This window comes from Phocoena sinus, chromosome 18 (assembly GCF_008692025.1).
Source record: "Phocoena sinus isolate mPhoSin1 chromosome 18, mPhoSin1.pri, whole genome shotgun sequence".
In the NCBI taxonomy this organism is placed as follows: domain Eukaryota; kingdom Metazoa; phylum Chordata; class Mammalia; order Artiodactyla; family Phocoenidae; genus Phocoena; species Phocoena sinus.
The window spans coordinates 15,769,019-15,784,067 of record NC_045780.1 but is presented as its reverse complement, the minus strand read 5'-3'; the positions used below and the strand labels follow the sequence as shown (position 1 = coordinate 15,784,067).

The 15,049-nt window shown below is 39.5% G+C and overlaps 1 protein-coding gene across 4 annotated transcripts in view; it reads right to left on the bottom strand.

Moving 5' to 3' along the window:
• NEK5 (NIMA related kinase 5) overlaps nucleotides 1-15,049 on the bottom strand; it is a 71,853-nt gene that overhangs the window by 45,064 nt on the left and 11,740 nt on the right. For all 4 annotated transcript variants that reach the window (XM_032611228.1, XM_032611229.1, XM_032611230.1 and 1 more), the window contains exons 4-10: nucleotides 7,471-7,568; nucleotides 5,372-5,455; nucleotides 5,218-5,288; nucleotides 4,050-4,136; nucleotides 2,152-2,206; nucleotides 654-854; nucleotides 495-576 (exon numbers count right to left, since the gene is read on the bottom strand). In XM_032611228.1, coding sequence (XP_032467119.1) covers nucleotides 495-576; nucleotides 654-854; nucleotides 2,152-2,206; nucleotides 4,050-4,136; nucleotides 5,218-5,288; nucleotides 5,372-5,455; nucleotides 7,471-7,568 — 678 coding nt within the window. The remainder of the gene's footprint in view (nucleotides 1-494; nucleotides 577-653; nucleotides 855-2,151; nucleotides 2,207-4,049; nucleotides 4,137-5,217; nucleotides 5,289-5,371; nucleotides 5,456-7,470; nucleotides 7,569-15,049) is intronic.

Here is a 15,049-nt window from a genome sequence, read left to right as displayed (position 1 = left end):
TCACATAATAACGTTCTCCCACTGTTACCAATTAGGTCCAAGATCCTAACTTCAGCTCCAACAGGCCTCTGCAGAAGAACTCTTAATCACCAGTCCATTCTATTTCAGAAAAATAAGCCTCATTTCATGATTCCATGTCTGTCTGTGAACCTTCTTTGACTCTCTATCCCTTCCCTACACAAAAGTTAAGTTTAGATTCTACCTCTTTGCGCATCTCTTTATCAGCAAATCCACTGCTTCATCAAGTTTTCCGGACTGATGAGAAGAGAGGAGATGAATCCTCCAGGTCATGCATAAACTAGATATACAGGCACGCCCCCAGGTCACCACATGACAAGATAATTTTTCTTCTGCTTATACTGCCCATATTTTTAAAATGTCCATATTCAACATATCTGGAGGAATTTCTCTGCTAAAGTTATCAGCCATATATTATAAATCATTGCGTGAGACACAATAAATGTTTTTTGATTGCACGGTTAAATCATTCTTACCTGGGACCACCTTCCCAGCAGGTCGAGAAGCAGACGATCTTGCGTTATGTCTGAGGGTGTGATTGAATTCTTCCTGAATGACCTAAAATCAAACAGTGTGTCAGGACCTGCTAGTAAAAAATTCTGTCAAAATCCAAACAGAATCACCTCAAAACTCACCTCGGGAGTCAAGTATTTGGCCATAAGATTCTCTAAAAAGGGCCTTTTCAAAATGGAACTAATGGATGGTCGAGCTCGGGGAGATACTTCAAAGAGCTGGGATATTAAGGACTGTAGGTCATGGGAAAACCTTGGAGATATTGGGGGAACACGAGCTTGACAAATCTTCAGAACCAGCTGGTGTAAGTTGTTACCCTCAAACTGAAAAGACAAGGAATGGTGATACTAAATCAGAGAAAAATTCAATGCTAGTATTTATAGTAATATCAAGAAACAAAACAATGTTAGATAGCTTTAATTAGAAGCACTATGGTCTACCCTGAACTGTTTCCATCAACTAATCTTTCATGAGTAGATACTGTAGGCGGTTATTCAATGAAATGTCGTCCTACTTAAAAAAGGGTTTTTTTAGTTTTTTTCTTATTATCAAAATATTTACTCATTCTAAAAAACTGGAAAGTATAGGAAATTATAAACAGGCAAAATACATACAATTTCACCACCCAGAGGTATATTTCCTTCTAGTCTTTTTAAAAATAATGTTTATTTTACAAAGTTGAGATCATAACAATATGAAATTTTATATCTTGCTTTTTAAATTAACATAACGTAAACCATTTCCTCAAAAATTCTTCATAAACCAGAAAACGTTCCATTGTATGAAATCATCATTATTTACACATAATGATAATGTTGGGCAGAATGGTGTGGCAGAAAAGATCAGGTTTGGCTTAGACACTTACTATCTGACACTTACTATTTGAAAATAATGATAATAACAATAACAACAAAACGACAGCTGTGTACAAAAGAGGTAACATAGATGGTCTAAGACTGCTATCCTTAGAAAGGCCTGCTTACATTGGCCCTTGGCTGGCATCTGGGAACTTGGATTTCAGGAGAGTTCTCACTATTCCCAAAATGTTCCAAGTGGCTCTCTTTTTCCCCACACTGTGCAAACAACATGGTTTATGCTGAATACCTGCTTTCTTCCTGGGAATCTAGAAGCCTGGCACTTGCTAGGCAGAGGTGCCTACATGACCAGTCCCAACAAAAACCCTGGACACGGGGTCTCGAATGAGCTTCCCTGGTAGATTACATTTCACATGTACTGTCACAACTTGTTGCTGGAGAAATCAGTGCCTCCTGTGTGACTCTACTGGGAAAGGCTCTTGGAAGCTTGTGCCTGGTTTCCGACAATCTTCGCCCCATGCACCTTTTCCCTTTGCTGATTATGTATTGATACGTTCACACACAATTTATTTGTATGGAAATATGCTACATGTACTATTCTCCAACTTGGATTTTGTACTTTACAATATGGCTTGGATATCTTTCCATGTTGGTATATATGGAGCTGTCATTCTTGTTAACAGCTTGTCCATATAATTTTTAACAATCTAATAAAACCAAACATTAACCTTTTCCTCTCAAGAGGTTAATTTCATTTACATAGTTTTCAATAGTTCAAGATTAATCTGATGATTAACATACTTACAGGATGTCTGAGTGTGCAGAGCTCATATAAGACGCAGCCAAGAGACCAAATATCCCTGGGTAAGATAAGAGTTGACATGCTAAGAAATATCAATAATTCTCAATGAAAACCTTTATCCTTACAGTGCATTATATGTGTGCATCTTTACAATTTTATATAGGTTGACAAGTTTTCACAAATGCTTTCAGTACATTATCAATTCTTAATGAGACTAGAGGGAAAATGTGTAGTTTGTCAGAATCCTAGCAAAGAAAAGGTATACAAGCCTTGCTAGAGTCTGATGGCTCAATATTCACTTCATGTGATGAGCTCGAAGAAAAGGTGTACATGTGTGGAATTCTGAGCAACTTGGAGGAGGAAGGCAGAACTCAAACGTGGATTTGTTTGATTCAAAGGGTGACATCTGGTTGATTTAGAAAGGAATATTCTATTCAAGGCTATTGACAAAACCAAAGTTAGACTAAGTGACGACCAGAGTATCTGGTACTCAATGAACTTGAAGAAAATGTGCTAAAACTAGGCCTATGCAGGTGTCCAATGAATGACCTTTTGACCTCAGAGGGCCCAAAACACCTCCATCTTTGAACATGCATCCTATGAAGAAGGATGTAACTCAGATATGTCTATCCAGAACACCAGCTACCTCACCTCTTCCCTGCCTCCAATCCTCTTTCCCCACGCCGAAGACCACACATAAATATCTCAAGCCCCTCACCTTCAGGGAGGCAGATCTAAGACGTGTACTCCAGTCTCCTCATTTGGCTGCCTTGTGAATAAACCCTTTCTCTGCTGCAAACCTCGGTGCCTCAGCCTTTGGCTTGTCTGTTCATCAGGCAAATAAATCTGGTTTCATAACCGTTACTGCTAGGATCTTCCAATGATCGAAAGCATCAGACCAGCATATTTAAATGTTGACTCAAATCCTTAAAAAAGCACTACAAGGAAACAAAGCAATGCCGCGGAGCTAGGGGGTCTCTCTTTGTAGCACTGTGCTCTGCTCTGGACAGCCTGCCCTTCTACCCCGGCTACACAAGCTGCATTCCTGCTCAGCTTGAGGCCACACCCCTTCTCTAAGTCAGAGGCTGTCTCCAAGAAATGCCTGCTCTTTCACTATGTGGAGAAATGTTTACCACTCTTTTTTAGGGCTTTGCCCTCTCTTTCAAAGTAAAACAGCCAAATATCCCTTGGGTATTTTCCTAAACAAACAGACAATTAACTCCACAAAGAAACGCAGTCTTCCTGCAAGGCCAACTGGTTCAACTGGCAGACAGCTTTCAAAAGTGAAAAATTTTCCTTCTCCTTCCATGGAAGTAAAAACTGCCTCATCTTCATCTTTTATCACTGTGTCTATTAATATTGTTATTCCTGACAGTACGCTCTGGTACCCCATACATAAAAGCCAGCTGAATTTTAAAGCTGGAAGATGCCTGAACAATTACCTGTCTACCTATGCCCTAACTATTACCAGCTCTCTTTGTTGCAGGTAGGGGAACTGAGGCCCACAGAGATGGACTGACTTGGTGCAGTTGCCGACTGAGTCAATATTAGGATTCCTGGCTGCTAAACCAGTACTCAGTCACCAGCCTCACCGTCTTCTGACCCATTTACAGCACGTTCCTGCAACAGGCTAAACAGGGCTTAGAAAGCATGAGAATCAAATACACAGATGGACATCACAGTGACTGCGATTTACAATGTTATTCTTTCTATCACTGGCATCTTCAGAAGAAATGTCTCTTTTCTAAATAAGTTCAAAACCTTCAGAGAACACTGAAGTGGTCAGAGACAGTCGCTGGGAGCCTCATTTCACAGGGGAAGAAAATGAAATCACAAAAGCACCATAAGAAAGAATGCATCAGATTTTACTGCGACTTTCGAACCAAAAGTCAGCAACTCACGTTTTATTGTTGTAGGGTTTATTCTGACAGATCTCTGGGGACAAGTAGTAAGGCGTTCCAACACAAGTTCTAGCAAGTTCCATGGTACTGGCAAAATTATATTAAATAAGAAAATAACACAGTGTATTACTGAAGAAAGGGCTTAAGACATATACATACATGCAAGAAAAAAGTATAAAAGTGGACACAAAATTTGATGTATTCACATACTAAAATAAAGCAAAACACTGTATATTAATAATATAGTAATAAAATTCGTTGATTTTTAAGCTTATAATTCACCTCCCCAAAATCTACACATTAGAAAAAATTTTATGGCTTAAAGATTGCACGAAGAGGTACCATTGTTACATTGCAAAACCCTCACATGTAAAACTTCCCTCTTTCCAGTGACTAAAGTAATGCGATCTCATGATTTAAAATTTGGAAAACATAAAAGTAAATAAAGAAGAAAAAATTTACTCAGAATCTTAAAACCCCCAAACAACTAGGTTAAAATTCTGACATATTTCCTTCTTGTCTTTTTTCCATGCATATTTTCCACATAGCTGTGATCACAGCATATTTAAAATTCAGAATTCCCTTTTTTTTTTTTTACTTAATATAACAAAGTTTGTCCTCACGTTATCAAGAAGTCTTCCAAATCATAAATGTTAGTGGCTTTATAATATTCAGGTACATGCTGTGCTAAGTTTTATGAAATGTGGCCATTTCCCAATTATTAGGCATCTAAGTTATTCCAGATTTCAAATTATCCCCTTCGAATAAATTCTCAGAAATGGAACATTTAAAAATCTCTTGATATTTATTACCACCAAACTGTTTTCCAAAACAGCTGCATCAATACATTCCCCCCAGCACGTGTGAATTTGTCTGTTTCACGAAACGCTCACTAGCTTTATACGCATTTCAGTCACATCTCATGTGATCAGCTTATATCACACTATACATCGCCACCATCCTTCTCCTATCTACCTGCAAATTTTAATCTCAGACAAAGTAGCATCTGAATGATTTAATACACTTATATAAACAGTTATCAAAAATTATTGGGAAAAAAAAAAAAATTATTGGGAAACCAAGCTCTTAATATCTTAATTCATGATAACTAAAAATACATATTTTGGCTGTTACGATCAGAAAGAAAGTGTTTTTAAAAAGTACTTACTTGTTCAGGACTCTTGCAATACCAAAGTCCCCAAGCTTTGCAACCATTCCATTCTTGCTAAGGAAAATGTTCTGTAAGTGGAGAAAATGCTATGTTGCTGGAGATATTTCAAGAAAACAAAAGATCTGTCTTGATTTTGTCTCTGAGCTGTTACCTGTGTTTTTATGTCCCTGTGTAAGATCTTCCTGTCATGAATATGTTTCAGTCCTAGAGAAATCTGTACAAACCAACTCAGAATCTGTAGAGGGAACATGAAACAAAACTGGTGAGGAGTCTGGCGATCACTGAAATGTCTTCATGATAACATACAAGAAGAGAGGAATAATATACTTGTGTGTGTGGTTATATGAATGAAGCTAATAGGTATACCATCTTATCGTACTATTTTCTTTTTACAGTTAGAAACATGGAGGTGTGAAAAGGCAATCCAAACGTGTTGGTATGAAAAGGAACACTGCACACAGAGAAAGATAAACAGAACCAAGAAAGAGAGGGAGGCAAGTCATGATCTTCTTTTTTCTTAACATTGGGTTGCTAACTGCATCAGGAGAGTAGACAAGCAGCTCTGTTTCCTGATAACCCTAGTGCCACTGCTTTTTCCTTTTCAGTGGAAGGAGGGTGTCAAGGGCAAAGAGAGAAAGAGGAAGAAGTAGAGAATCTGTGAGGTTATTAAAATTTTTAATGAAATATCAACATACAAGTATATAATATAAAGCTAAGAAATATTTTACTTTTAAACTTTTTAAAGTTTAATTTTATTTCTTAGATATGATTTTCTTAGCTGGCCATGAGCCTCTTTATTAAACTATGTCTACACCTACAGAGATTTATTTAAATGACTCTAAAATTTCAATGATTCTTTGTCCACCAAATTATACACAGAGAGGAAAACAACAGGAAAAAAGCTACATTCCAGATACTAAGATTCAGTTGTAATTTTAGTTCTTTCCCCCAAACGGGAAATGTAGTTCGAAATTGTGTAGAGAAAAGTATTTTTATTAAATGCGGCAAAAAAATACCTAGATAGGAAGAAAGGAGGGCTTCTGCAAATACAGAATTTAATATATAATGTAAATAAGCATAGGGAGAATGCTTGATTAAATTTACAGAGGTTAGAGATACTGATTCTTTAATCATTCATACATTCACAACATTCTTTTTTTTTTTTTTTTTTGACTGCGTTGGGTCTTTGTTGCTGCACACGGGCTTTCTCTAGTTTTGGTGAGCAGGGGCTACTCTTCGTTGTGGTGCGCAGGCTTCTCTTTCAGTGGCTTCTCTTGTTGTGGAGCATGGGCTCTAGGTGCACGGGTTTCAGTAGTTGTGGCATGCGGGCTCAGTAGTCGTGGCTCGCGAGGTCTAGAGCGCAGGCTCAGTAGTTGTGGCGCACGGGCTTAGTTGTTCCGTAGCATGTGGGATCTTCCCAGACCAGGGCTCAAACCCGTGTCCCCTGCACTGGCAGGTGGATTCTTAAGCACTGCACCACCGGGGAAACCCACAACATTCAATTTAACTCTAGGAGGAAATTATTTGGGCCTGATGCTCTTAAATGCTAAAAGAGAACGAGGAAACAAATGCCCTAAAGAAAGATGGCAGGCCATTCCTGTGCCCTGCCTGAGGCCGTGGCCTTTCCCATCAATCACACAGGCCCTGAGTCCAATTCTTCAGTCCCAACCCCACACACCTGTCTCCTTCACGAGTACAAGTCCCGAGAGGGTATCAAAGGGAGCTCAGAGAATAGAAGAAAAATGTGTTTGTGCAAAGAGAAAATGAGACCTGAGGCCATTATTCTTCACCTTTTCTCTCCTCTTAATAGCGAATGAAGCCACACAGCCATTGCTAAGAAGAGCTTCTATCCTCCCTAGCAAAGAGGGATAGCTATTTTAAAACAGAGTACCCAACGATAAAAGGAAGAAAAGTGAAGCTATAAATACATCACATTTTAAATGGCTAAGGAACATCCACATTCACTTTTTTTTTCCGCCATGAAGATTCATCTCAGAGGCATCCTACATGAGATTGTCCAAAAATAAGACACGGTTCTTTCTGAAGCAAAGTTCACTCTCAAAAAGAGATTCAATTTAAGTTCAATTGCAAACATGTTCTAGGCTAGACCTATCAAGAATACTGATCCATTATTTTATAGTTTGTATTTCTCTTCCACAAAGCATGCTTCATATAACCAGTCTATTACTTACGACATTATCAATTTAATCCCCCAATATAAATTAAAAGGCAAATTAGAAGAGTTTTTACCTGATCTTCACTAAGTAACACTCCCCGTTGTTTTTTGATCCTTTTCATGAGATCCCCTCCATCACAGTACTCCATCACAATAAACAGCCTGTTGTTCTCTATAAGAAAAGGCATCATTCGGTGCTGGATGGGTTTCAAATATTTACTAATTATTTGCCTTTAAGTTCTAGAAGGTGGAGAATGTAGCAGAAAAATGCAGTGCATAATAGTTTAAGACTCTGGCTGTAGAATCGAGATGGACTGGGCTCTAATCCCACTTCACCACTTAAATTTCTTAGCTCTGTGACTCTGGGCAAGTTATTTTAATTTCTCTGTGCCTCGTTATTTCATCTGTAAGATGGAGATAATAATATAGAAACTCCTCTTGGGATTGTTTTATCTTTCCTCATTTAATCCTTTCAATGGTTTTTAATCCATGTCACATACTTAGAACAATACCTGCACATAATGAGAGTTCAATAAATGAGAGCAATTATTTTTAATACATTCCTGCAGGAGATTGGAAATCTGCTATAAAAAAGCAGCTGTGAATCTTTTTCAACACCTCAGGAAGAATTAATACACCCTTGAATTTGGGCATAAACTTTTATTTATATGGGGCTTATTCAACCTTGTTGTTGAGTACAGTAGACACGCTTCTAACTGACCTCTGCCTGACCTACTCACTAGATTGAAGGGCACTCTTCATGACCGCTGCCCGCTCAAGGTTACCCTGGTGGCTTCTGGACTCATCTATGCCCAGGTACCTCTGCTCTCACTGATTCTTACCAAGATCATTGTGTTCATTCCCTAATTTGTTTATGCCAGTTATACTTGCTATTGTAATTATTACATCAACTGATGAATGGGAAAAGGAAGATGTGATTATTTCTACAAAAACTACATTGAATCCCGCGGAGGACTCAGTAAAAGTGAGTAGCTAAAAAAAAAAAAAAAAAAGTCACTGACCTAAATGTTGGGTGGAAGCAGTGGAAAATAATGGGGAAGCTTTCATAAGACTGGGCACAGAGAGTACCTGTAAATTCTTACTCCAGTCTAAAGAAAAGAAATTGGAAATTATAAATTGGGGGTGGGGGGAGCCCTATGTACGAAAGAAGATTCCGAACTCCAATCGGTGGACTCATAATCAAAGACAAGGCCTTGGTCTTACGTCAGAAGTTTGGCAAATGATTGTGTATTTATAGATTAAAATAAGTTTGTATGACTTCCTGCTCAATCAGCTTTTTTCTTTAACCAAACAACTACCAGATGGGCTCTTGTTAGAATAAGGGCTTCTACTAACTTGTTTGTTTCTCCCACTAGTCTGCGGGTTCCCTGAAGACAGACTCCATACTTAGTACTTTTGTATTCCCTGTACCTGGCACGTGGAAGGGGCTTAATAAAGGTTTGTGGAGTGGTTTCATAAAAATATCTAAGGAACACAAAATGATCGCACAAAAGCAGGCTTATCAGCAAGTGTTAATCTTTCTAGTATTTTGCCCTGTAATTATTAAGTATTCATTCAACATCAGAATCTCTTGCCAAATACCTATCATTTGCTACCTCTTTCTTCCAAGTAGCTTAAGCCAACTTTATTTTTTTTTTAACATCTTTATTGGAGTATAATTGCTTTACAATGGTGTTAGTTTCTGCTTTATAACAAAGTGAGTCAGTTATACATATACATACATCCCCATATCCCCTCCCTGTTGCATCTCCCTCCCACCCTCCCTATCCCACCCCTCTAGGTGGTCACAAAGCACCGAGCTGATCTCCCTGTGCTATGCAGCTGCTTCCCACTAGCTATCTATTTTACGTTTGGTAGTGTATATATGTCCATGCCGCTCTCTCACTTCGTCCCAGCTTACCCTTCCCCCTCCCCGTGTCCTCAAGTCCATTCTCTGTCTGCATCTTTATTCCTGTCCTGCCCCTAGGTTCATCAGAACCATTTTTTTTTTTTAGATTCCATATATATGTGTTAGCATACGGTATTTGTTTTTCTCTTTCTGACATCGCTCTGTATGACAGACTCTAGATCCATCCACCTCACTACAAATAACTCAATTTCGTTTCTTTTTATGGCTGAGTAATATTCCATTGTATCTATATGCTGCATCTTCTTTATCCATTCATCTGCTGATGGACACTTAGGTTGGCTTAAGCCAACTTTAAAGGCGCTATCGGTAACCTGACAGCATCTGCCCTTGGTTGCTTCTCATTCACAAACTGAGTGCTTCTTTCACAGAACACTTCCATTGGTCCACCTCTCCTCTTAAAGGGACAGATCCATTCACTCATCAACAAACTTTTATTGAAGACATGCTAAGGAACGCTGTGCTAGGAATAAAAAGCAAATAAGCTATCCTTCCTGAATAAGGAGGTGACAGTCTAGACGGGGCATCAGTCAATATACGTGAGAAGAGTTACAACAGAAGTCTGCACACACACAGGCAGAGAGAACAAGAGGCCATGAAGGAAAGACCAGAGAGTCCAAAAAGGGTTTTGTTTTTTTGTTTGTTTGTTTTGTTGGGTTTTTTAAAATTTTTTACTGGAGTATAGTTCATTTACAATGTTATGTTAAGTTTCAGGTGTACAGCAAAGTGAATCAGTTATACATATACATATATCCATTCTTTTTTACATTCTTTTCCTATATAGGCCATTACAGAGTACTGAGTAGAGTTCCCTGTGCTATACAGTAGGTCCTTATTGGTTATCTATTTTATATATAGTGTGTATATGTCAATCCCAATCTCCCAATGTGTCTCTCCCCCCTCTTTCCCTCTCGGTAACCACAAGTTTGTTTTCTACATCTGTGACTCTATTTCTGTTTTGTAAATAAGTTAATTTATACCATTATTTTAGATTCCACATATGAGAGATATCATGAGATATTTGTCTTTCTCTGTCTGACTTATTTCACTTAGTATGATAATCTCTAGGTCCATCCATGTTGCTGCAAATGGCATTATTTCATTCTTTTTTATGGCTGAGTAATATTCCATTGTATATATGTACCATATCTTCTTTAACCATTCCTTTGTCAATGGACATTTAGGTTGTTTCCATGTCCTGGCTATTGTAAACAGTGCTGCAATGAACATTGGGGTGCATGTATCTTTTCAAATTATGGTTTTCTCTGGATATATGCCCAGGAGTGGGATTGCTAGATCATATGGTAGCTGTACCAGTAAGGAACTTCCCATACTGTTCTCCACAGTGGCTGCACTGATTTACACATTCCCACCAACAGTGTAGGAGGGTTCCCTTTTCTCCACACCCTCTCCAGCATTTAGCTTGTACATTTTTTATGATGGCCATTCTGACTGGTGTGAGGTGATACCTCATTGTAGTTTTGATTTGCATTTCTCTAATAATTAGTGATGTTGAGCATCTTTTCATGTGCTTTTTGGCCATTTGTATGTCTTCTTTGGAGGAATGTCTATTTAGATCTTCTGCCCATTTTTTGATTGGGTTGTTTTTTTGATATTGAGCTACATGAGCTGTTTGTATATTTTGGAGATTAATCCCTTGTCGGTAGCTTCGTTTGCAAATACTATCTCCCATTCTGAGGACTGTCTTTTCATTTTGTTTAGGGTTTCCTTTGCTGTGCAAAAGCTTTTATGTTTAATTAGGTCCCATTTGTTTATTTTTGTTTTTATTTTCATTACTCTAGGAAGTGGATCAAAAAAGATCTTGCTGCGATTTATGTCAGAGGGTGCTCTGCCTATGTTTTCCTCTACGAGTTTTATAGTGTCTGGCCTTACATTAGGTCTTTAATCCATCTTGAGTTTATTTTTGTGTATGGTGTTAGGGAGTGTTCTAATTTCATTCTTTTACACGTAGCTGTCCAGTTTTCCCAAGTACCACTTATTGAAGAGAGTGTCTTTTCTCCATTGTATATTATTGCAGGAAGGGTTTTGAGATGTTTCCTGACATACCCTGATTACCTAGAGATCAGTTACTTTCAGGAATGTATTACTTTTGGGAGAATTAATACTTGTCTTAGCTCAGTCATTGAAAGGGCTGCCACAGCAATGAAGGGATGGCAATTTCAAAACCATGGGGAAATCAAAGGAAGGAAACTAAGCGAAAAGGGCTCCATTTTACTTCCCTTCCACCAGCATCTAACTCACTCAGCCTTACACGGGCTTTCAGTGGAAGAAATTCACTGACTGATGTAGGATTAATCATGGCCGAACCATCCTGAAGGAACTATTCAGGTCCATGAGCATCATTTGGCTCTAAATATGCTTTTTTTCCCACTAGCCACTGTTAATTTCATATTTAATGGGGTTAGACCTGCCCGGAAAGGTCATTTGTGCTCTCAAATTTTCCACCTGTTTAAAAAAATTAAGCACTTTAGGAAGGGGAAAAGGCATAAGAAACAATCCTTGTTCTCACAGAACTTCCAATCTCACCAAGGGAAATAAAGAATATACACTAACGTTATAACACAGCTTATTACAAATGCCACACAAGTGAAACGGTCAGTAAGAGTTCGGAAGTGCTCAGAGCAGAGGTGAGAGAGATCACTTTATTTTTTTTATATTTAGTTTTAATTACATTTGTCAGGTTGGGGTGGCCACGCCACACGGCTTGCAGGATCTTAGTTCCCTGACCAGGGATCCAACCCTCGCCCCCTGCAATGTAGTGGAAGCACAGAGCCTTAACCACTGGACCCCCCGGGAAGTCCCAGAGAGAGATCACTTTAGGTTTGGGGGTGGGATTTGTGTTTAGTCTTAAGCATGTATAATATTTTAAAATGCAGAAAGGAGAAAAAAGAATACTCCAAAAAGGAAGTGCATGGCACCCTCTAGGGCAGGAGTTTCTGGAACTATAAAGCTCATGGGTCACTGACCTTTCAAAACTATTAGAGGGCACTAACTTCAGGGTTGCAACCTTTGTCTTGCCAAATTCCAACATTTAAAGAACAATTATTATAATTAATTTATTCTAAAATGCCCTTTTAAAAAATCAGGATTATGTCTTACAGACATTGGCATCTTCCAATTGGTGACTGTGGGCCCAGCAGTCTTGATGTCGTCACGGTCTCATTAATTTTTGTTTTGTTTTGTTTTGTTTTTCGGGGGGGTGAAGTAGAAAAGAATAGCTTTATTGCTTTGCCAGGCAAAGGGAGACACACCAGGTTTCTGCCTCAGGCAACCATGCGTCCCCCAGCCTCATTAATTTTTAGACTATCTTAACCAATTTAATCTGCTCATGTTTCCCTTTTTATGAATGTACAAGAGTAATAGAAAGCAAAACTGTTTAAACAAGTCTAAAAGAGCTCTTTTAATACATATAAAATAAAAATTGTGATATGAAAGTATAGTGTCATAGTCTCATGGGCAGTATCTTTCCTTTTCATCAGCACATAATAATGTATCTTACAACCAATGGCCTCTAGATTTGATGGAACGAGGTATCATCCAGTATCACCATCATTCCACAAAAATAAAAGCCCTTTAGTGCTGAACCCAGGAGGAACACAGACTCAGCATAAAGAATAAAAATATCTTCTGCTATGCCCCCTTGCTCACTGCACTGCACCCACAGTGGCTTCTGCTACAGGTGTGAGATTCTGCCCTCACCCGCCTGTGACTATTGTCATGGATGCTGGCAGAAGACACGAGATTCCTGGGCCAGAGACAAAGGACTTTATTACTCTTGGCAAAAGCAGCTGTCAGAGCTTCATGTTAGTGCTCGTTCTACGGCTCCCAAATCCACAGAGCCTAGATGGACAACTGCACACGCAGTGGCTACATTACAGGAGAGGAACACTGCACTTGAGGAATCGACTGCTTTTACAGTGAGCAGTAAACAAGCCAGCTCTCGGTCAGGGCTTGGCATTCTTGGCATATCCAGCAAAAACATGCAGAGGTGCTCAGGGCCAATAGCAGAGGGCCTTTCCCCAAAGCCTCCTGGCTAGTCCTTTAACAGTCAGCCCTTTGCAGTGGCTTTTCTCCTTGCCTGGAAAGCTCTTCTCCAGATGTTAGCAGGACTCCTCAATCTGTGCTCAAATGTCACCTTCACAGCAAGGCCTGTCCTGACCGCCCTATTTACAATGCTTCCCTCCACTCCTGCCTCCCCCTATTCTATTATCCCACAGCACTTATCAACTTCTAACATGCATATACTGTACTTATTAATTATGTTTACATTTATTGTCTGTCTCTCCCCACATTTTACCCCTGGAATGTAAACTCCACAGTTGTAGAGCAGGCAGAATTCTCAGGTGGCCCTAATGCACACACCCTGTGAACTCTCTCCCCTTGAGCGAGAGTGTAACCTGTAAATATGGGATATCACTCCCATGATTATGTTACATAGCAAAGGGGATGTGCTGATATAATTAAAGTTACTAAACAGCTGACTCTGAGTTAATAGAAAGAGATTATACACCTAATCACAAGAGCCACTTAAATCTGTGTCTGGAAATCAGAAACAGAAGTGAGAGGTTCCAGCTGGAGAGGGCCTATTGAAGGGGCCACATGCCAGGGAAGCGAGGTTGGTCTCTAGAAACAGAGAATCACCCCCAGTTAACAGCCAGCAAGAAAGCAGACACCTCAGTCCTACAGTTGCAGTAAATGAAACCTGCCAACAACCGGAATAAGCCTGGAAGAGAACTCGGCCTCAGATGAGGTTGCAGACACAGCTGACATCTTGATTTCAACTATGTGAAACCCTGTGCAGAGAATCCACCTAAGCCCAGCCCGGGCTTCCGATCTAGAGGAATTGGGAGAGGATAAGTGGGTGCCTGTTTAAGCCATTAAATTCGTGTTCACTGGTTATACAGAAACAGAAAACAGCAGTGCAGGAATTTGGGCCTATTTTACCTAGACCATGCCTAGCAAATCATAGGTACTTGATAAAAATTTACTGAAGGAATTTAAGTGGAATTAATTTAGCCTTAGGAAATTCTTACTACATTCTCTTATTTTTCTCATGTTGCTTCAAACTTATGAAAACTTCTATTTTCTATAGACAAACAATTAATGAACGAGAGCCAGGGTTCTTCTGTTCTGAGGTGAGCTGTTTGAGGGTAAACGAAGGCTTTCCCCCAACTCTCTACAGTCAGGTGTTGCAAGGACCTCTGAGGCTTTCAGATAAGCTCAGTGTTTCAAGTCCCAACAAACTGCCAGGCAAACTCAAAGCCGTCACAACAGCTCCAGTTTTCCTAAACACAGACGTGCTCTACCACTCTCCTAAATGGCCCAGTCTAGGCACTCATTCAGCAAACGTGTATGAGCACCTACTATGTACCACATGCTGAGGAGCAAGTGGTGAGCAAAAGAATTTGTTATGTTTACTGTCTTAAAGGGAGACAAATATTAGACAGTTCCTAATGGCGTATAGGAACATACACACCCAGCACAAAAGTGCTGGCGAGATCAGTACAGGGGGCTGTAACTTGAATTGGGATCTCAGAGAAGGCCTGACGATGAGCAGGACTTACGAGTCACAGGGAGTCACAATCATAACCCACAGAATGAGGAGAAGGAAGACTGTCTAATGGCGTCGCTGTTAGGAATCAACGAACAGGAATGCAAGGCACCTTAGTCAGCGGCTGCCCCTTAAAGGTTGCTCGGTACAACTC